At 36.7% G+C, this 22,644-nt stretch overlaps 1 protein-coding gene across 2 annotated transcripts in view; it reads left to right on the top strand.

Annotated features, from left to right (window-relative positions):
- The window catches only part of Dcc (DCC netrin 1 receptor), a 1,119,339-nt gene that overhangs the window by 919,709 nt on the left and 176,986 nt on the right, over positions 1-22,644 (top strand). For both annotated transcript variants that reach the window (XM_087592178.1, NM_012841.2), the window contains 2 exon segments: positions 6,002-6,143; positions 15,772-15,882. In XM_087592178.1, the coding sequence (XP_087448304.1) occupies positions 6,002-6,143; positions 15,772-15,882 (253 nt within the window).

Below are 22,644 nucleotides of genomic sequence, written 5' to 3'. Positions count from 1 at the left end.
GGTTCAACTCTCTTGGTTCTTCTGTCAATGTGAAGAGGAAAAAAATGCTAGATAATTTGTCAAAATCAAACAACAAAAAACAAAAAATACAAAAAAAAAATACAAGAGCAAAAATCGCCCTAAAATTCATATTCTTACTATGATTTATCTTGTTTCTTTTTTCCTTTTCAAAACATTCCACTTTTAGAATCACTCTCTGACAAAGAAGGGCAGTTTGTGGGCAGTGCGACTCTCTAGCATGTGAGCCTTGTTAACTAGGAAAACTCTCTGTGCAATATGCAAATCAAAGTCTGGATGAGGGAAGTACAAGGTGATCTTAACTAAGGATGCTTGTGGGTGGTAACAAGGATGTGTGCACTTTCAAAGTGATTCCAGGCTGTCTTCCTCAGAAGTGCATGTGGTTGGGGGGAGGAGCCCCCTCATAGAAACAGGGGGAGGGGGAATGGGATAGGGGGTTTCTGGAGGGGAAACCAGGGAAGGGGATAACATTTGAAATGTAAATAAAATATCCAACAAAATAAAAAACAGAGCAAAAAAGAAGTATATATGAGCAAATGAAGACAGAGTTTATCTCTTTATCCAAGCCATTTCTTATGAGACACAAGACACTATAAGTACAGAGAGGAAGTGGACAGTCTAGAGTGGATTTCAAATTAACCCTAGAACTCCTAGATCCATACATAATTCCAGCAAGATCATTCTGGGTTCTTTTCAAATGGCGCTTCCCAGCCCTTTCTACAGAAAAGCTTGTCAGCTACTACCACAGTAAGATGGTTGGATATTTTCTGAGAGATAATTTCAGGGCTCCAAATCAGCCAGTTCTCATCTAAATATCTGGCTAGAGAGCAGAAGCATCAATTTACTGAGAGATGTGGATTTAAGAAGTTGTAAGTTTGAAAAAGAATAGAGTCTTATGACATGAGCTTCTGAGAAAACTTGGGTTGGTGGGCTTATCAGTTACTTTCCTTGTTTCCTTATGCACTGTTCCCATGCGTATGGATGTAAAGGCAAGTAAGCCGTTAACAAATGGCACCCGCGAAACAGAAAAATCCATGTCCCTGGTTTAGACAAGACTGTCCCACAAAGTTTGGAATGTAGTCAAGGAGATCATTTTAATACAAATTAATAAACTTAACCCTTTAACACCATATTCACTCCCAACTCACTATGGAGTTGCCCATATTCCAATTTTCTTTTCCAACTTTCATGAGTTGGAATTAACATGGACTGTCAGGTTTACTCATGGTTTGCATGGGGGGTAGGGATCCAAATCAGATCGTTAGGTTTGCAAGGAAAATATTTTTCCACTGAGACATATTCACAGTCCTCTTTTTTTTTAAGTCATCTTAGTAGGAGATTTGGGGAATTATATTGCCAAAGAACAGACCAATTATTCTGTAAGTATAAAAAGAGAACAATGAACTCAGTGGTTAAAAAATCTTCCAGTGTTGCCACATAGTAACGTCTGGGTAAACATTAGTTGATGTCTATAACTCAGTAGACTCCACAGGGTAGTCATTGTTAGAAGTGTGGGAAATGTTGAAAGCCAAAAATTTTAGGCAGCCGTAAATATGAATCTCCAGGGTTTTTTAATTCTAGGGTTTTTTTTTTTTTGCTACTTTCTAAAACACTTTTAGCAAAGACCATATTCATATATATATATACATATATATATGTATGTGTGTGTGTGTGTGTGTGTGTGTGTGTGTGTGTGTGTGTGTGTGTGTTGGGGGCAGGCAATTGGTGACAAGAAGATGGCTGGGAAAACACTGTGGCATTATATTAGTTTGCAGGCTGATCCAAGTTTGTGTCTCTACCACTATCTGAGACATCCTTAGTGCTTCAGAAAAGCATGTCTTCTGCATTTTACCGCCCAATAAATACCAGGTCCTCTGGCTATCAGATATTCCATGACCTGAAGTTGCTTTATGATGTTATGATATTTTGATCTTATTATTACTTCCTTATCTTTGGCATTATTATTATTTCCCATCTTCAAATGTCTTTTCTACCTTCTCCATAAAGTTCTGCTCAAATTTGAATGATGAACTTTGAGTAATGTGTTCTTGACCATATAAAACATAGTCAATCTTTGCGTCTTGTACCTCTAAGAAAATCCTCTTTAGTTCTTGGCATTCTGCCTTTCATAGTTAATATCTCTTTCTTCTGTTACACCTGGTAGACCACAATTTGAGTTTTCCCTTAATCCGATGTATATATTGTGAAGGAGTAATAAGTAAACGAATAACATTCTTAATGTTGTGAGCTTCCTTTGAGAGGCAATATTAAATTGTAATGAAACACCAGTATTGGAATCACAGTATTTCAGCTTCAAGATTGTCCCATCAACTATAGGAATATGATTTTAAATTATTTCACCACATTACATTGTAGTTTACATGACAGAAAAAAGACAAAATAGTAAATTGCAACTCACGAAATTATCAGGACTACTATAAATTCATTCCTCTTGTAGAATATATAAAATTATCATGTCTATCATAGATTAAATAAGATATTAATAAATACCAAAAATACTAGGGTCTACCTGTCATACTAGTATAATTGTGGAGGCAATAACCTCAGTAATTCCATGTTCTCCTAAAGAAAATTTAACATGTTACATAAGATAATCAAGTGATACAAGGAATAGTTTATATAATATATGATTATATTTAAAATTTGTGTGAATGTTTTACATATTTCAACTATAAATTATATACTTGCAAAGCTGTTGTTGATCCTTGCAATTTATACAGTCTGTAAAATGAATAATCACTAAAGTACCACAATTTTAAAACTAAAGGTCCTTCTGTGGTCTTGGGTAGGACAGTGAAAATTTTGTAGGCCTTTATCCTGCCTTCTCCTTTCAAATTTCACATTGGAAAGGAATGTAATTTTTTAATTGGCCTTTTATTTTCATTATCTGTTTTTATTAGTAACTTTATAGGTTTTACTGTCTCTTAAATGTAGTGCTGGCATCTGTTTGTTCAATGTCACTAAATACAGGACAACAGTGATGTGCCTTGTGCAGAATAGGAATTAAGCAAGCTGTGTTGGGTATTAAAAATCAATTTTAACCAGTAATATTAAATAAAGGATTTTAAAAGAAAACCACAGGAAGACCATCTTATGGACAAATATGACGTGCATTTTGTAACAATAGCCTGGAAGAAATCCAAATTACTATTTTCTGTAGGAGCAATGCTTCAGTGTTCAGAATTGGGATTTCATGAGGTTTTAATAGAAAGTAAATGTGGTTAATATTGAAAATCTGTTTGCCACATTTTATTATTGTTCAGATACTTATACAAGGACTCTATCTCCTCGTATAAAATATTCAATTATTTTAGAGCAGCAGCTGTTTAGTGAGATGATGGTCATGGATGAGGCTTTCCTTAGTAGTGATGTCCTGCATTGGCCATTGTGTCCCAACACCGAAGGAGGTGAAAGCCCTGCCTTGTGATCCAGACTCAAGAGTCTATCCCTTGACATATGCTCTGGCTTCTTTCTAAAAGCTGATAATTTATTCTACTACCTTCAAAGAACATTTTTCAATGATTATCTTTAAAAATGAATATAAATTCTGTCAAAATACCCCATGTTTATTATCTTTGAAAGGTTAAATATCACCAATGATCATATGGCAAAGTTCAATAAGCCATGGAAAGATCCAACTTTTGCTTTCGTTCATGTAACAAGCATGAAATGGGAGTTTAGGAAATCTTCAGCAGCAGCGAAAGTTAGAGTCTACTCATTTGTAATCAAGCCCAAAAGATCACTGCCTCTGCAATTGTTCTGTGTTTTATTATTATAACCTAAGTTTTTCCTATTCTCGGATTTCATCAAAATGCAATTATTCAGTATATACTCTTTTTTATGTGGTGACTTAACCAATCAAACCATATCAAATTAGTATTTTCTTTTTGTAGACACACAAACTTTATGAAAGTATAAGCACACGGTAGTTATAAGAACCATGCTACTCTAAGATGAGCCAGGCAGGAGGTTAAAGTTTGCAGGCTCCCTTCACACAAGGGAGAATCCAGGAGGGCCCTTAGGCAGTTTCATAGGATGAGGAAGTAAGTGGTGTCTTTGGGAGAGCCCAGTAGGCTGAGAGAGCAGACATTGGCTGGGCAGCCTGCCTGGACACTAGCTCTAGTGTCCTACTTCCTATAGTCCATCTGCTATAGAATTTGTTCAGGCCATGAGATACAGAGTAAACCAGAGAAAGCTGATTCCTAAAGTATTCAGAAGGCAAAGAGAGAGGGGTGGAGGTAGAAAAAGCACTCAGCAGGGTAAGACATGAAGCTTTCTTCCCTGAACCCTTACACTGAATCCCTCCCCTCTCATCTTCCATAATGACGACAACTGTTATATTTTGAGAGTTTTAACTGCCTGTTTACTTTTCTTTTTTAAAATCCTTGGTTAACTTGAAGCCATCCACACTCATAATCTATTCCTAAAACCACGATAATTACTTTTAACTTTCCATTCTTTACTTTCCTTAATCCTCTGGGTTTTTAATTTCAATGATGACAATTTTAAGGAATCTCCTGCCTTGTTTGATTCTTTATGTTCTATAGTGTTGATTTTTTCCAATTTTATACCCAGCTACATCTCACGAAGACGCAATAGAACTACTATATTAATGTGATCGTTTTACATTTGATCTGTGAAATACTTTGTGATCTCTTTTAAGCTCTTTCGCCTCATACTTTGCTGCTTTTCCATTTTCTCAGTTTACCATGTTAGAGGTTATGAGCTAGATATTAGTGTCTTAACCTTTCTCTACAACTCACCACAGTCTTTTTCCCTTCTTAATTTTGAAATATATATTTTCATTTCTCTCCCACTGTATCTACAGATTTTTTTTCAATTTTACTCCCATATTTTTCAGGCTTATTTACTCTCTCAGACTACATGTGTTTTCATTATTCTCAGCGTCGAGCATTTTTTCCTAGATTTTTGGCGTATAATTATTATATTTTCAGGGCTCTTTTGTGTATTATTATTGTTTCTCTCTGGGCACTTTATTGTGTGCTTCTTTCATTTCGTCTCAATGCATGTCAAAGACTCTGATGATATCTGGTCATGTGGAATTACTGGTATTATTCTACAACTCTCACTTGCAAAGGGCACACGCTGGGTCCTGGTGGGACTTGTTAAGTTATGGATTCACTGTTGGGGACTCAGGCTGGGTTCTTTTTGTCTAGTTCAAAGTTCTTAATTTTCTGTCATGAAGGGTTATTTGATATTGCCCCCTGGCTAACTTAAGTTCCCCTGTGTACTGGATGAGAGAAGAAAATGTGGATGCCTCACATCTTTGACCTGATAACCCCTTCCCACATGCCTGCTCACTGGCGTGCCTCTAATCTGAATCTCTGGCCTTTGTGTTCAACAACTCTGAGCATTGAACTCACCCTACTCCAAGCAGTGAGGGTTAGTGGACTAGCTTGCTAAATGTAAGAGGCTACAGTTTAAATCCTATCTCACCTTTCCAAGTCAGCTCTCTTTCCAGAAGCATGCTTAGTACCATGCTCAAGTTGGATAGGAAACAAAATGGTCCCAGAATTGGATGATTTTTAAATGGAAATTAGCTTGGTTTTTATTAATATATTTTGTTTTAGTTCATGGGTCTAGCTTTCTCCTTTTTCTTAAGTATACCAACCTGTTGATGTCACTCATCTGAAATCTCCTAGTTATGGTATCTGATATTTCAGTGGATTTTACTATTTAAAATCATCATTTTAATGGTGATTGCAAGGGAGACATGATATAATCAGTCACATAATTTGTATGCATCAGTATTAAATAAAATGGATATGTTGCTGTCAGACTGCAGGGAAGGATTTCACTTGGAGGCCATGCCTTCTCATAATCATTTCTCTGTTTTATTCATACCTGGGTTTGGGTTACTTCTCTAACCCTACTCAGTTGTCTTTCTTTCTTCGAAGTCTTCATTTACATTTATTTTATTTTATCTTATCTTATTTTACAGAGTATCAAAGTAAGCTGGCTCCCTCCTCCATCGGGAACACAAAATGGATTTATTACTGGCTATAAAATTCGACACAGAAAGACTACCCGCAGGGGTGAGATGGAAACACTGGAACCCAATAACCTCTGGTACCTCTTCACAGGTCAGTGTTCACACAGTGCAGTCTGGCAAGCTTTTGATGAATTAAATGCTTTAGGAATAAAATATACTCTCACTTCAAAGGAACATCGACTTTTTTTTTCCTGGCAGCTGACATTTATTGGCCTGAACAAGAATAACCTTTATATTTTTAACTTTATATGCCCTGTAATGCTTCCACTATCCATTTCCCTCTGTATCAACATCTTAAGTGTATCGCAGAATTTTTACCTTTGTTACTTCTCAGAATTACTGATTCAGAAACTCTTTCTGCCTGATAACTTTTAAGATTTTAGTTAACAACTTTTAAAAGGCTTCTAATGAAAGGGTTCTACACGTTCCTCTCCATCGTACCCCTCCTCCCCACAAATGTCTAGATAAAGTGGATATTAACAAGAAGGGGGAGTAAAAAGGGAGAACGCTGTGCTTTCTATAAGTGTATAAATCTACTTTTGTAGAAATATTGGTGGGATTCATAGGAGGTTAACATTCACTAATTAATATTCAATAATAGTCACAAAACTGGATCGAATTTCATGAAAATAATTTTCTGATTTGATAACACGAGAAAATAAGGTATTATAGTTTTGTAACCTTACTGTATATTCATCTAAGTTTCTAGTGAGAAGACTAAGGAAATTCTTTTTTTTATTATTGGATAATTTCTTTATTTACAATTCAAATGTTATCCCCATTCCCAGTTTCCCCTCTGCCAACCTGTTCACCCATTGCCCCCCCCCCCGCTTCTCTATGATGGTGCTCCCCCCCCACCCACTCTTATCTCCACACCCAGGCATTTCCCTATACTGGGACATCAAGCCATTCCATGACCAAGGGTGGGTGATCTCCCACTGATGTCCAATAGGCCATCCTCTGCTGCATATGCAGCTGGCACCATGGGTCCCTCCATGTGTACTCTTTGAATGGTGGCTTAGTCCCTGGGAACTCTGTAGGCTCTGTTTGGTTGATATTTTTGTTCTTCCTATGGGGTTGCTTCTAAACTTATCTCAGTGAAGATTCATGCTCAGGAGGTCAAGAAGGAGTGAACTTGGGAAGAAAGGGTCATGGAGATGTTTTCTTTTAAAAAAAAATAGTGATGCATTATTGAGTTGGTGGGTGGTCATGACTTTGCAATAAATGCAAAGCTCATAACACTTCATAGTATGACTCTTGGAAGTCATACGAAGTGACTACATTCACAGCTTCCTTTGTCTGTCAGTGGGCAAGTGGCTGACCATATGTTACAGCTCAAGGCAAGTCCCCACAAACCAAAGCTGTTGGTGTGTGCTAATAGGAGCTGTGCCTTTGTTTATCACCACTTTATATGATGGTGGTAGCAAGGCTCAGAGTTTTATAGGTCTAGGACCAGCTCGAGACATGTCTATGGCCTTGACAATGAAGTATAGTATAATGGTTCACCAGAGTGATTCAGAGTAGATGCTGAGCAAACTAAAGATGACACTCGTCTTGATTAGTTTTCTCAATGCTGTGACAGAATGCTTGACAAAAATGACTTAAGACTTCTTTTGGTTCATTTTGAGAGTGAAGTTCCTCCTATCATGAAGGCATGGTATAGAGGAATGTGAGGCTCACATGTGCCTCCAATTGGAAGGACAGAAAGAACTCTGTACTGGTATTATTCTGATTTTCTGATTTTCTAATCTGGGGTTCTAGACCCTGTACAGCAATCACTTACACTCATGGTAGGACTGCCTTCCTGCCTGGCAATTCATTCAAAGTCAGTCCCAAAGGTTTGTCTTCTGAATGATTCCAATGCCAGCCAAGTTAACATGCAAAGAAGCTTAATTATCGAAAGCCAACTCCTGGCTCAGTAATTTAAGTGCTGGGTATACAAGTCCAATAATCCAAGATTGGACAAGCAGCTCTCATATAAAAAGCATCAGGCTTGGTGTGGAATCATCACCACTGTAACCCCAGCACGAGGGCATGGAAGGGTGAACAGGGTCAAGCAAATATCTGGAGTTCAGTATCTAGCCAGCCAGCATAATCAAATCAAATTGATGAGTTCTAGTTTCCATGAGAAATTCTTTCTCAAAAAGAAAAGAAAGAGAAGAGTAAAATAAAATTAAAGATCATTAGAGGAAGATACCTGATGTGAACCTCTGGTCCAAACATATACAAATACACCATGCACAGCTGTACATACACAAATACCCCGATGAACACACACGGTATCCATCCCTTGCCACATAACACAGAAGTACATCATTTTAAAGCTGTAATTTCCCACACTTGGTCTTATAAATTTATAAATAATTTATAAACTTCTCATAATGGAAAACAAATTTTGTTCCTTTGTGGAATCCTCAAAATTTTCATGATACTAACATTATTTCAAAGTCTCTTTTTAAGACACAAAGCTTATCCATGTGGATAATAATTAACAAACTATTATCATGGAGTTAAAACTTCACTACCATATATATATATATATATATATATATATATATATATACATACACCTTCTTTACTGGTTTTGTATATATCAAGTACTTTATCCTTTAGAATATTGTGTGCAATAAAATAATGAGTCAAAAATTTTTGTTTTGTGTCCTATTATTGCAAATAAAAAAGAAAATGATGCAATGAGGTCCATTTCTTTGTCTTTCTGTCTGTCTATCTGTTTCTGTAATAGTCTCTCTGTCTCTGTCTCTGTCTCTGTCTCTGTCTCTCTCTCTCTCTCTCTCTCTCTCTCTCTCTCTCTCTCAGTCATGCATGGTTCTTACTCCCAATCCCATGCTCTCAAAACTAAATCTCAGACCCAAAATATATTTCCAAATACTTTGGCCGTGTAGTGAGACTTTATCTTATTAGATCATAACTTAAATTATTCCATTTATTTTAATCTACATTTATCCATGTGACTGATTACCTGTGTTCATATACTATATGTCTGTCTTGTCTCATTTTCCTAGGCAAATCTCTCACCTGGATCAATCTCAGATTTTTCTCTCCTCCTGGATATCCCACTTTCTATTTCACCCTTTACTATAGGCCATAGTAACTGTTTAATTTTTAATCAACAGGTGATGCATCTATACAATACATAGGATTCTCTCTCTCTCTCTCTCTCTCTCTCTCTCTCTCTCTCTCTCTCTCCCTCTCTCTCTCTGTGTGTGTGTGTGTGTGTGTGTGTGTGTGTGTGTGTTTGTGTGTGTTAGTACTATCATGTTTCTATTTGACCACTGAAATTTTTAAACACATAATATGGAAAAATGAAATTATTTATTGTATTTCAAGGAAACATGAGTAAACACTCAATAAAATGTATTCATATTTTAATAAATAATATACTTCTACATAATTATAAAGAATAAGTGTTTCTATTATAAAACAGAATTCTTGTCACATAAATATAAAAGATCAACTTAAAGCAAGATCAAGCAGAGAAAGGCAACCACCAAATTCTTAAGCTCCATGGCCACCATCTTGAATTCCTAAAGACATCATTAGTCTCCATCATGCTTGGGTAGCCCCACACATCCAACTCCTCTACAAGCTGCAAACCTGGCTGCTCCTCTTTCGCCTGTTCTATTCCTTACCTCATCTTTCTGCACCATTTATGTCTCTGGCATGAGCAACATCCCACCTCTCAATAGCATTGATTTTCCCCTCCACAGCTTATTGCAATGGGATTGCACTCACAGCCCAAGATTTCCCCCCCACAAAATCTGCCTGCCACAGGTTGTCTCAGGACTTTTCTGGGACCTTGGTTCTAACCGCCGTGATATACTTACTCTTTCTTTCATTTTGCACACCTGGAAAACCAGCAGTACATAGAGAGCACTGCCTGCTTCTAGCTACAGATCTCTTCTGAATGCCATCTGCCACCGATGTAGGTGGTAGCTGTGTACTTTGGTAACTGAACTCCCTGTGGTGTGTGTTTTGATCAAGGAAACCCATTAGCACAATACCCAGTTCATGCTCTCTTTTCTATTGAACTTGCAGTTTTACAACTTGGAACCCCCGATGAGTTGCCTTCAGGTTACCTTTATGGCTTTCCAAGTGCACAATAGCAGGTTTCTCCTTGGTGGCATCATCGCTTTTACAATTACAGCTTCTGTTTCCAACCAGGCTTGACTGCGACTTTAAATTTGTTCATAAAATTTTACTCATGAAAATACATATTTATATTGTCACTGTCTCTATTTCTCTGTGTCTTCTGCATCTGTCTGGTTCTCTCTCTCTCTCTGTGTGTGTGTGTGTGTGTGTGTGTGTGTGTGTCTGTCTGTCTGTCTGTCTGACCAAGACACAGCATAAATGACATAATAAACTATTTATTTCATTATCTTTAAGTTTGGCCTCATTGGTTTCTCAGGAAATGGGCAGAGAGCAGTCATATTTGGAGCATAACATAACATGAATGGCATCTAATCCAGCTCCTGGTAGAGTCTTTGTTTCCCTCAGAAATTTCACAAGAACAGACGTCAGCTTCTCTACTGGCAGGGCATTCCTATTGAAGAATAGGATATTTGCACAGCCCAGAATTGCTTGGCCTATAATATTCAAAGGCTCTCTACTCTTCAACTCTAAGATTTCTACGTCTGTCCCACAAACCAATTCCAGATGCCCATATGCCATGTGATCAGTTTTACCACCTTGTCTGCCAACAAATAGAGACCGTTTTCCTGTACTAGTTAATTTTCACAGTGCTGCCTCATAATACTTGACAAAAGTAATATAAGGTAAAAAGAGCTGATTTTCACTCACACTTTCAAGGTGGAGTTCATCAGGAATGGGAAATTATGGTAGCAGGGAAATGAGGTAATGGTTGCAGTGTTTCTACAGTCAGGGAGCTGAGACAGACAGATGCTAGTGTTCAGATCTCTCAGTCTGAGATTCCAACTGGTGGCATGGTACTGCCTGAATCTGGGACTTCTCTTTGCACCTCTTTTCTGGAAGTGCTGCAAAGATCTCAGAGCAACTCCTGTGTGGTTCTAAGTCAAGTAGCGCTGACAATGATAAGTCATTGTGGTAGCACAGCATGTGATTGTGTGATTATGGGCAAACTAACACAGAATTTTGTAGTAGGTAAGTGAAATTATTGATTTTCCATTTGAGCCTACCTATGTCTAGGGAATAAACTATCACTGCCAATGGGGACATTACCTATGTATTTTTCCTCTGTTTCAGTTATTCAGCAAATGTTATTTAAAATCATAACACACAAACACACACACACGCACACACACACACACACACACACACACACACACACACACTGTCTTTTCCTTAGCCAATAATCTTCGATTTCAGAATAACATAGTTTGTTCCTATGGAAATATCATCCATACACTCTTATGGTAATTGTGACAATGTTTCCAAGCTCAATTATGGAATATAATACTGTCTATTTTAAAAACTAGGCAAAATCCTATATGCGTATTGTTGAGTTTAAAGTCTAGTTATAACATCCAATGCACTATTTACAAAAATTTTAAAAAGCCAAGCCTATGATATATTTCCCTCAACCATAAAGGAGAAACATGAAGAATAAGAATAAGTGATGTTAAAGGAAGACCTATGTGCTCGATAGAGCTTGTGTGTTATACAATGACGTGGTTACTTTGAGAAAAATCACAGTTTTGAAAGACCTTCTTGAAAATATTTTAACATGTCTAAGATTTACTATTAGACATAAAGAAGCATGAAGATGTTTCATTTTGCCTTTTTATAGACTACAGAAGGTTGGGTCCTTGACACTTTCTTGTCGATGGATTTTATTTTTTGGCTCATAACACATTAAAAATATGAAATAAACTGTTTATAAAATATGGATGGCATAGAATAGAGACACTAAGGACTGGAAATTCAACTCGAAACACTCTAAAGAGTCAATAAACATGATGAAATGTTCAATCTCGTTTTACAAATGAAGAAACAGACATTAAATTAGTGATTATTTTCTTTGGTTGTAGTGACAGTGATAAAAGTAAGTGCAATATGATCAGGAAGTACACAGGTAACACAGACTTCCATCCTCTGCATAATGTCCCCAAATGTCATGGAAAACACTATGTATATGTATTATATGCACATGTACATAAGCACAAATGTATTATTTTGAGTTTATTTTTTTCCAACAGAGATACAATACAGACACAGTTTTCCAAATTTTAGGACATATTTTAATGTATAATTCCATTTCTGCAATGCTTCCAAACAAAAATAATGTTCCTTAGAGTATTAATTTCATAGCAAATAGTTTTTAAAATTATAAATAACTTTAGCTAATAGACTTTTTAAAAACCAGTCATACCTATTGAAAGTCATGTGGAATAAAAACATAACAATTCACACGTTAAAGATTAAAACATTGTTCAGTTGTATTGTACTCACTTAAATACAGAATGATTTCATTACATCCAAAAGATATATTCACAAGTCTGGTTGAATGCTGATATTCCTGCTATATACAAATTTGGGGAAGACACTATTCAGACCATTACAAATCTGTGTTATTTTTCCCTCAAGCACAATCATTCCAAATTGCATGCTCCAAAAAAAAATGTAGTCAAAGATAAATAATTCATCTCTACATTTTTTTATTTCTCGCAACTGGGTAGGGTAATGAGTACATGTAATCAGCATGGAGTAAACCCCTCACTACTCCAGCTTATTACCCCACTACCCAATGGAAAGACAGGATATGAATTAAATAGCTTATTATTCAGAATGGTTTGTAACAATTTGCCTCTTTAAAGGTTTGAAAGAATCTGAATTCAAAATGTAGCTTTTATTCCCACCATTACATCTTTGTGGCAAAACTAAGTAAAAAACGCTTTTGGGAATTTAAACAGAATACAATCTAAAAGGTTCGTAACTGCACCCGCTATTAACCTCAAAAATGTCATGCATACTTCCTTTTTGGTTTGAACTGAAGCAACAGAAACCATCAGTAAAGCATATTTGAAAGAGCTTTTCCCTTTCTCTTCCATGCCCCAGGGCTCATAGTCAGGAACACCTGTTACTTTTCTCGACAACCTGACCATGTTTTCAAAAGCCTTAAGGAGCCAGCAAGTGTTGCACACGTAAAGATTTGCTGTGGTTTAGGCTTTCCCCCAAACATGTCTGGGAACTGATATTCTTATAGTTAGTAAGCAGAGTCATTGATTTTTCAATATAAGTCCACCGTGTTGTCAACTGTGCAGGATTTGACCCCATATTTGAAATGCCTGGGACATATATAGATGTATTGATTTGGATGTGAGAAAAATTGGAAATGCTTTCATGCTTTCTTTTTGTGCAGTATAATTGAAGGGTAGAAATGCATGTTACAAAGCTGTATTTGTGACACAGGTGTTTTTGTTGTGTTCCGTTTTTCTTACTATGATAATGATACATCTGCAATAGTAAAGTAAGTCATAGTTCTAACAAGGGCTTCCGATGTCCGTCTTCAGTCTTGTAGGAACCCTTAGGAACTAAATTTGAAAGCGATGTTTTGAGTTTTTGAGTGATCTTCTGGGAAGGTTGTTTGACACAGGACTAAAGAGAGTTCTCCTATTTCATGGCCAATATAGAGTAAAGGTAGTGATGCATCGGTGTTTTATGGGCTCAAAACTGGAAGCAGCATAGCAATTTTCTAACAAGGATAACTTGAGAGGAATCATGCTGCTTGAAAAGATACACCATCTTTCACTGTATGGTGAACAAAATTAGAAATCAAAGAGAGACATTATAGTGGTTAAAGACTCTAAGTTTGAAGAGTAACACTGGTCAGGCATTCTCTGTTTTAATGATAGAATATTTGACTCACGATAGAGAAGCAACATTTTCTCCAGAATGATTTTATTCTTAGAAGCCTTTGGACTCTTCCACAGACTCATCCTAAATATTTTTAGGGAACCTCTGTGATACCTCTTCTTTAGCAATTAACATTGACGCTTATGAATGAGTAGCAGAATGAAATGATTTTAAGCTTTCTTTAGGGATGACAAAAGTCTCATGCACCTAAAGGTTTTGTTGTACCCATGATAGTGTCAAATGTTGTATTTTAATCTACTATTCCATTTACATCATTTATTTTTGTGCTCATTCAGAGTTATTGGCTTTGTCAATGGTTGATTATATGAAAATCTTCAATGTGCCAAGCACTATAGTACATTTTATGCATCTCTATCATTACAGTGCGATTGCATTAACTGGGTGATCAATAAACAAGAAGGGGTCGTTTGGAAAACTGGCAGCATAGAACCAGTAAATGGCGAGAGTCATCCCATGCAGAATTATGGAAATGCAAGCAAATTTACAGAAAGAAAATTGGGCCAAATTCTTCCTTTGTATCAGGAACTCATTCTTGATGTAACTAATCCTTTTGCCACAGGAAATAATTCATGGATGATGGCAAATGTTTCATGATTTAATTTCATCTTAATGATCTTTCCAACTGTCAAAATATGACCATTAAAATTTAACATGAGTTTTTCGGCAAACAGTTAAAACAGGGCAACAGAAATTATCTGTTTAACAATAATGTGTCAACTTACTAAATTCATTTGATACTTGGAGAAAAGAATAGGTTTTTACATCAAAATCTTAAACTCATTAAATGATAATCTGTGGATCCGATTTCGTTATAATTTCTGTTATTTCTAAAATAATCTTCAATGACAGTATTGTGGACAATATAATGCATTTAAATAGTTATTGAGATTAATCACCATTTTCTCTAACTTGACGATCTGTGGTAAGATACACTGAAAAGGTGGCGACAAAATCACAGCCCACAGAATCAACTGACTTGGACTCATGGGTCATGTAAAGAAAAGAGAGCCTGGAGGAGTCTGATCTAGGTCTCAGTCATACATGTTATGGCTGAGTAACTTGGTGTTCTTGAAGGGATCATAACAGTGGGATTGCGTTTTCCTTTGACTCATTTGACTATTACTGCAGCCGTTTTCCTTCTATTGGTTGGTCCTGTCCAGCCTTAATATAATGGTATCAGCATGCTCTTGTTGTAGCTTGCTGTACCCTGTTTGGTTGATGTGTCTGGGAGGCCTGCTCTTTCTATTTTTTTTCCCCTGAGGAGGCATATGGTGGGAAGTACATCTGGGAGAGAGTAAAGGTAGGGGGAGGGACTAGGAAGAACAGAGGGAGGGGAAACTTTGGTTCAGATGTAATATATGAGAGAAGAATTTAAAAAGGGAAAGTGTGTTTATTTTCTACTAAAATTCACTTGCTCTGGTTTCTTCTTTCTTGGCCTCCTGCAAACATAATCACTGACCTTGAATGAATGATGGAGCATAAATTTTTAAGTTGACTGTTTTTGATTTATAGGCAGGGCTCCTCAGAACAGTGAGGAAATGACTCTTTCTATTTTTGATTATTTCTTCATCATTCATATTTTATATTCTGCATTTACCCTGAGGCTGTTTTCAATGATACATTTTTATAAACTGAAAAAAATGCACAGAAATTTAGAATTTATGAGATATAATTTCAGTTCCTGCTATGCTATTTCTTCTCACGTAATGAAAATAACAATACTTATCAAAACAATCACAATATTTAAATTATGACAATTATTGTCCTAATTTTTTCTAAAGCTTTAGAAACCCAGCTGGAAATTCTTATTGTTCCATAATTTTTTTTCTGGTGAATTTTTTTCATAGGATTGGAGAAGGGGAGTCAGTACAGTTTCCAAGTGTCAGCCATGACTGTCAATGGCACTGGACCACCTTCTAACTGGTACACAGCAGAAACCCCAGAGAACGACTTAGACGGTAAGACCTCAGTTTTCTAGTTCCTAGTTACCTCAGTTTCATAGTCCTTTAAGAAATTTAATGCATTTCATTTGTAAAATATTTGTTTTACCTTTATCTTGAGATACACAGCTGTACAAAGTACCATTCCTGAACAGTCCACAATAATACTTAAAAATAGTCGAATGGCTCTGGGTGCACATTCATTATGGTTCTCATCATAAGTTGCATTTTTGCATAATTTGAATATTTTACTTGTTTTTATTAGCATTTATGTTCGACACTATGTGTTGTACAAAAGAAAACCTATGTGCTTAATTGTGAGTGATCTGGATACTTTGTAAGTGAAGATATTAAATTTCTATAAAATTTGATGACAATAAATGGAATACCAGTGGAAATCATTAAAATAATCAGGTGAGAAATTGTTCTTGATGTAAATATATCATAGCCTCAATAAAAATCTTAAGAAAACTGAGTAAAAGGAGTGTATATAAAGTTCAAGTCATAAAATGCATAGCTGCCACTTATAATGTAGATTAAAATAAAAAGTAAATAAGTAATGAAGTCAGGAGAGAAAAGGAGACTAAAATCTGGATACTTAGTGTTAGGCATTCAAAACTATAACCAAGCAGAACTGAATTAAAATTAAACTCCAGCTATGTGTGGGGAATTTTATCATACAATAGTGAGCCATGGAAAAGTTTTAGTTCTTAGTTTGGACATAGAATTATCTGAGGGAAAATAAAAGATAAAATTGATGTACCTCTTTTCTTTCCTCCTTTCTTTTCCCCTCACTTAGAAAACAGGAATACTATTATTCTACTTTTCCCATTACACACCAAAAGTTTTTCCTAGGTCCTTAAATTTTTTTCATTCTCTAACCTATCTTATCCATCTTTTCTTTCTATAATAAGCCATTGTTCTGCATATTGTTCAGATTTGATTTAATGAAAATGATTGTGGTGTCATAAAAACAATGGGCAGATGATTTTTCCACAAAGGTGATACTCATGGCCATGTGTCTACTATACCTACTAGATAATTTCCTTCTTTCATTACCTTGACCTTGGCAGGCTAAGGAAGAGAGTGAGTTTGAGACTGTCACAGTCAACAGATGGAGAAAGCAAGAACCTACGTAAAGGAAGAAGGGCCTGTTCTCTTACCATTATACTCCCTTATAGAAACGATAGTCTGAGAAAGTGCAGAAGAACTGGTAAAATTACAACAGCAGCCAGTAAGCAGAGTGGGGCAGGAAGAAGAACCAGGGCCTACCCTTGTGACTCAATTCCTCCTACAAGGCACTAAGAACTAAAGCAAATCTTGCAAAACAGCCAAAAAGCAATGTACACACACGCCCATAAACACACGTACACGCACGCATGCACACACACACACACACACACACACACACACACACACAAAGAGCTTCTGGGTACTGTTTCAAATACAGCCTAAAATATCTATTGAAAGAGTAGCTTAAAAAACCATGTTCCACATCAAGCTTGGTGTGCTGTTCTGAGTATCGAATACTATAGATGAAAGAAATAATTTTTTCTTCATGTTCAGAGTATAACAGAGACCTAGAAGGCTCTAGGACCTAGGCATAAGACCTAGAAGAGTAAATTCGGTTGAATTTTTATAGTATTGCAAAAGCCGACATTTATAGATGTATAAATGAGGAGAGTTTTACATTAAAACAGAAACTCGAAGCATGTTATCTTGATGACTGAGTATAAATACATCTTTTGGCAGGCTAACTCAGGAAGAGAGTGAGTTTGAGGCTAGCATAGATGACAGATGGAGAGGCCATGTATCAGAAACAACACCAACCAAAATACCTAGTAGTGGAAGACTAATGATAATTTCCTATGAAGTGGGTATTAGTAATTGAGTGTAAGGGGCAGAGAGTGAACAAATGCAGGGATAACATGAATACAGGCAGCATAATGGTACAGCACTGAATTTCAGCAGAAAGCAAGACTGAGACATGTTATTAAATTGGTATACAACTAGGTTCTAATTGGCAACACTAAATTTTGATCAGATTTTGAATATTTTGAAAAATTCAAACATTAACATATTTCCTTAAATCAGAATTTATTTATATTGAAAAGCGTCATTAATTTTTAAAGAAGTACTCTAATTACACTGAAGTACTAAAATGTACTTGCTTGAACATCAACATGAACTATGCCAACAATTGGGGTTTGCACATAAATAACTAGAATAAAATATTGACAAGTCTTATGCAATTGTCACAAAATCCAATTTCACAGGGTTCATATTTCATTAATAGGTCTGGGAATAGTTTATATGTATGCTTGTGTTAAAATTAGTTCTTTTATTCAGGCAAAACAATAAAATCCCTGCTCTCAAAGGAGAACATTTTTTTTCTGCAAGACATGATTAGTGATAAATACTTAAAAAAAAAAACAGGGTTGAAAAGATGGTGAACCATTAGACTCTATGCAGCTCTTACAAAGGCTCTAAGCTGCAGTGCCAACATTGGGTTACACCCACTCACCTATAACTCCAGCGGCAAACATAGCCAACACTTCTGGGATTAAATGGTATATCCATTTAGTAGCACACAGCCGCTCACACGCATAAAAACAGACACATAATTTAAATTAATAAAAATATTTTCTAGAAAGGAAAAATAAAAAAGTAGAGGAAAAATAACGGGCTACAGAATATTACCTCTTATAGGAAAAATAAACTCTCAGATTAGGTAAGATGTAGTCCAGACTATAAAATACTGATGGGCAGCCATGTGGGAATATCAGACAACAGCCATGTTCCATGAAGGAAATCTCAAGAACTAAAACTTGAGCTCCATTTGCAAAGATATTAGAGCAATTGAACTTACAATTATGAGCACTACCTTCTCTCTTATTTCACGCAATTGTAGGTCGCTAGCAGAGTTAATTTTTCTATTTTTACATCAGGAATAATGTTCCAAGTTTTGTGCTCTCCTTTATGAATTTTGTCATCCGCATGACCAGAGTAGATATTATTCATTTTAGTTCAAGGAAATATAACAACCTAAAATTAAGCACAACGATGAGGTCAGCTGGGATCCCACAGCTTGCACTCAAGGTCTGTTTCTGTGAATCCACACCCCGTGCTCAGTGTGAAGTCTTCACTGACCCCACAACTGTGGATGTGGGTGGAAATTTATGAGCTACGGTGATTCAAGGCTAACAACTCTAAGAAGTGAGATCACATCATTTACCCCAACCCAGGGGCCATATCTCTTACTGGAAGGAGTTAAAATAAATGGAGCAGAGGTGCAAGAGGTCCTATAAAATATCCAGAATGGAGAGGCCCCTGCACTTGACTTATACGCTCCTTCCCTGACTGCGAGTGAATCAAATTTCAAGTGGATCCAATGTAGAAAATCGCAGCTTCTTCTTGGACGGAACACAACCTTTCCTCAATTACAAGCTTTCTTTCACACTTCTGCCTTCTCTGTCTAATCCACCTCATACCTTGGGTATAGGCATTAATCCGAATGCCGTTCTCATGAGCAGAGCCATATTAAGGGCTTATGCTTACTGAGCTTTCCACACTCTACCTTTAAGTTGGTCTCTCTTCTCCGTGCAATACTCCTCCTTACATTTATTTGGCTTATTTTACTCCTCATGTGAGTATTAGGAGATATAATTAAGAAGCTCTCGCGTGTTGAGTCATGAGGAGCACAAACAAGGAATTGGTAAGAATGGCTCTACTGATGCATAGATAATCTGCGCACTGACTGGAAGCTATTTCATTAAAATGAGTAGAGCCAGGAATGGGTATTTTAGGGAAAGGCTGTTTTGTCAAGTATGATTAAACAGAAAAGCTCTCAAATATTATTTGAAAGCTTGACTTTTGTAAATTACTGCAACCATTACTGGTTCTGAAAAGTGTGTACTCATTTATGTGAATGTTACCCTTTTGAAGGTTTAATTGTTTTATTTTCTGTGTTTGAGAGTATGCCAGCATGCATGTTATACATGTGTGTGCTACATACCTGGTGCCTAGGGAGGCCATCAGAGGGCATCGGGTGCCCTAGAAGTTGAGGCACAGGTGTGTGTGATGTTGGGAACCAAAGTGGGGTCCTCTGCAAAATTACAAATTTCTTTCAACTGCCAAGCTGTTTCCTCCATTTCCGTGAAAGAATACTTTTGCAGTCCTTTACCTTAACAAAGTTCAATTTCTTCCCTGTTTTCCTCTACAAATTCATCTTGATTGTTGCTGAAACAATTCTGGTAAGAAAAATAAAAGGATGCTAGAGAAACTGTTACTTCTTGATCCAGTGATGTTCCAAACATTGATATCAGATTGGGTAAAGCATGATGGAAACTAACAGCATTTAGAAAATTTAGCTATAAGAAAGACAATCTTTACTGTCTCTATGAAATGGTGTTTCATTCACTGTAAGAAATTAGACATATTAGTCTCAAAGGCTTCTCATTTGATTGATCCATGGTGATACTTTCTTAAGACATAAAGATAAATTTGAGCTGACTTCTCTCTGACTTTTCTTTTCATTGCATTCAAGTATTAAAGTCTAACCCTTAATAGAAATGATTGTATTAATGAATGGACCCACTTGATAGTCACCACAACAGTACCCAGCATCTACTCCAACACACCCACACGCACATATACACACTCATGTTTACACACATATAATTGTATAAACATTTAAGTAAACTATACTTTATTTAAATGTTGATCTCATTTTCACAAATTCACATAAATACTTAAATTATAAAACCCCATGAATGGGGTTGGGGATTTGGCTCAGTGGTAGAGCGCTTGCCTAGCAACCGCAAGGCCCTGGGTTCGGTCCCCAGTTCCGAAAAAAAGAAAAAAAAAAACCCATGAAAATTACTTCTATCCCAGCTTTCAGAACCAATGTTGGGAAGCTTTGAGTGGAAATCATTCGGAAGTGAGGAGGAGGAGGAGGAGGAGGAGGAAGAGGAGGAGGAGGGAAAGGAGGAGGAGGAGGAGGAGGGAATTGCTTTGATCTTCCATAAATTGTGTATAAAGGAGAAACAGTCATTTTGAAAAATATGTAAAATGGAAAGTTTGGTTTACATAGTGAAAGGATTGGAAGGAACCTGGGCCATTAGCACTCCTGGCATATACCTGCTATGTAACCATTTCCATTCCCAAGTTTCCTAGTGACTGCCAGAGATGCATTCCTGACCATCTCTCTGAGCCTTGAGTCTCTAAAGAAGAGTCAGTGGCATTCGTAGATTTTTCAGCCACCCCTTCTTCCTTTCTTGGACTCTGGTGCCTTTCTGTCTTTCACTAGTTGGCTTAATCTGTGAAAATGTGCAGTGACTTGGAGAGCGGCTGTAATCCTCATGGATTGCCCTTTTAATTAGGATGTTTTGTTAAAGTAATTATAAATCCAAACTGCAATGTTTGTTCAAGGTTCCTTGGAAATCACACTGCTATTACTGGCAGCTGGGAAGTCCTGAAATATTTACTTTGTGCCTCGGGTTTTCAGCTTAAATCCAAGAACAATAGAATTCACCAAAGTTCTTATGTGCATGCCTTTCGTAAAGAAATGAGAGAATTTTTTTTTTATGAAATTCAGGAGGTAACCTTCAGAAAATGGAGTCTGGAGAATGCCATACACCATCAATGATGATGTGATTTATATTAATTTTTCCCCACAAAGTGGAGTTGCCTGGCTACCAAAATGACAACAGCTTAGAGACTCCTACAAGTGTGGCAATGACATAGGGAGGTGTCCGGGACCTACTCTAATGTCTTGCACTAAGGAAATTGGTAAATTTCCCTGCAAAATAGACTCACTGGATGTTCATTTCATTAGAGATATGAAGAACCAAGGCAATTCAGTGTTTTGGGACTAGCAGAATATGTGACACTAATGGGTAGAAGAAGAGCATATGTTCAAGTTTAGAAAAAGAAGACACTGAGTATGAAAACTGTGGTATTTACTTACGGATCACTTTATGGGATGGAGTGATGGCTCAGTAACTAAGAGGAGGCTACTCTCCCAGAGGACCTGAGTTCAATTCCCAGCAACCATATAGTGGCTCAAAACCATCAACACTGGGATTTGACACCTCCTTCTGGCATGCAGGTGTATATGCAAGAGAGCACCTATATGTACATAAAATGAATAAATATTTTTTTAAAAAAAGAATAATTTTATAAACAACATCCCTTAGAAGAATTACTAAATAGGAAAATGTGATCCTTAATAAACTGAAATTTTTGGAGAAAACAAAGAACTGTAGAGGATGTATGAGTTATGATATGCTGTAGAAAGCTCACTCCCCAAAAGTCTGAGCAGCAGTCCCCTGAAAACCTCTACTTTTCACGTCATACTTTGTAGGTATGATATGAGTCGTGTTGGGTTCTGAGATGGGCAATTTACCATACATAATCACGAATTAAGGGAGGCTCGAGCTTTTAGACGTAGGCACAGTTGACAGTGATACAACTGTAATACTACCTATACTCCTAAGGCTCAGAAACATTCTAGAAGAGGGAGCAGAAAGATTCTGTATATAACTCAACACTATAGGTGGAGGGTGGGGATTTCACAGGGCCACATCTTGAAATGAAGAGACATAGGCAATTAAAGATGGCAGAGAAGGAAGACTCAGAATTCACCAGATAATTCTTCCTGAATGTTCACCTAATACCAACTGATCAGCTTTAAAAACACATACATAGGAACTATACTGAAGGAACTCATCAGCTTACACACACACACACACACACACACACACACACACACACACACAC

The sequence above is a fragment of the Rattus norvegicus genome, chromosome 18, assembly GCF_021556685.1.
Source record: "Rattus norvegicus strain SHRSP/BbbUtx chromosome 18, alternate assembly SHRSP_T2T, whole genome shotgun sequence".
Taxonomy (NCBI): domain Eukaryota; kingdom Metazoa; phylum Chordata; class Mammalia; order Rodentia; family Muridae; genus Rattus; species Rattus norvegicus.
The sequence above is the reverse complement of the archived record's forward strand: the minus strand, read 5'-3'. Positions and strand labels throughout refer to the sequence as shown.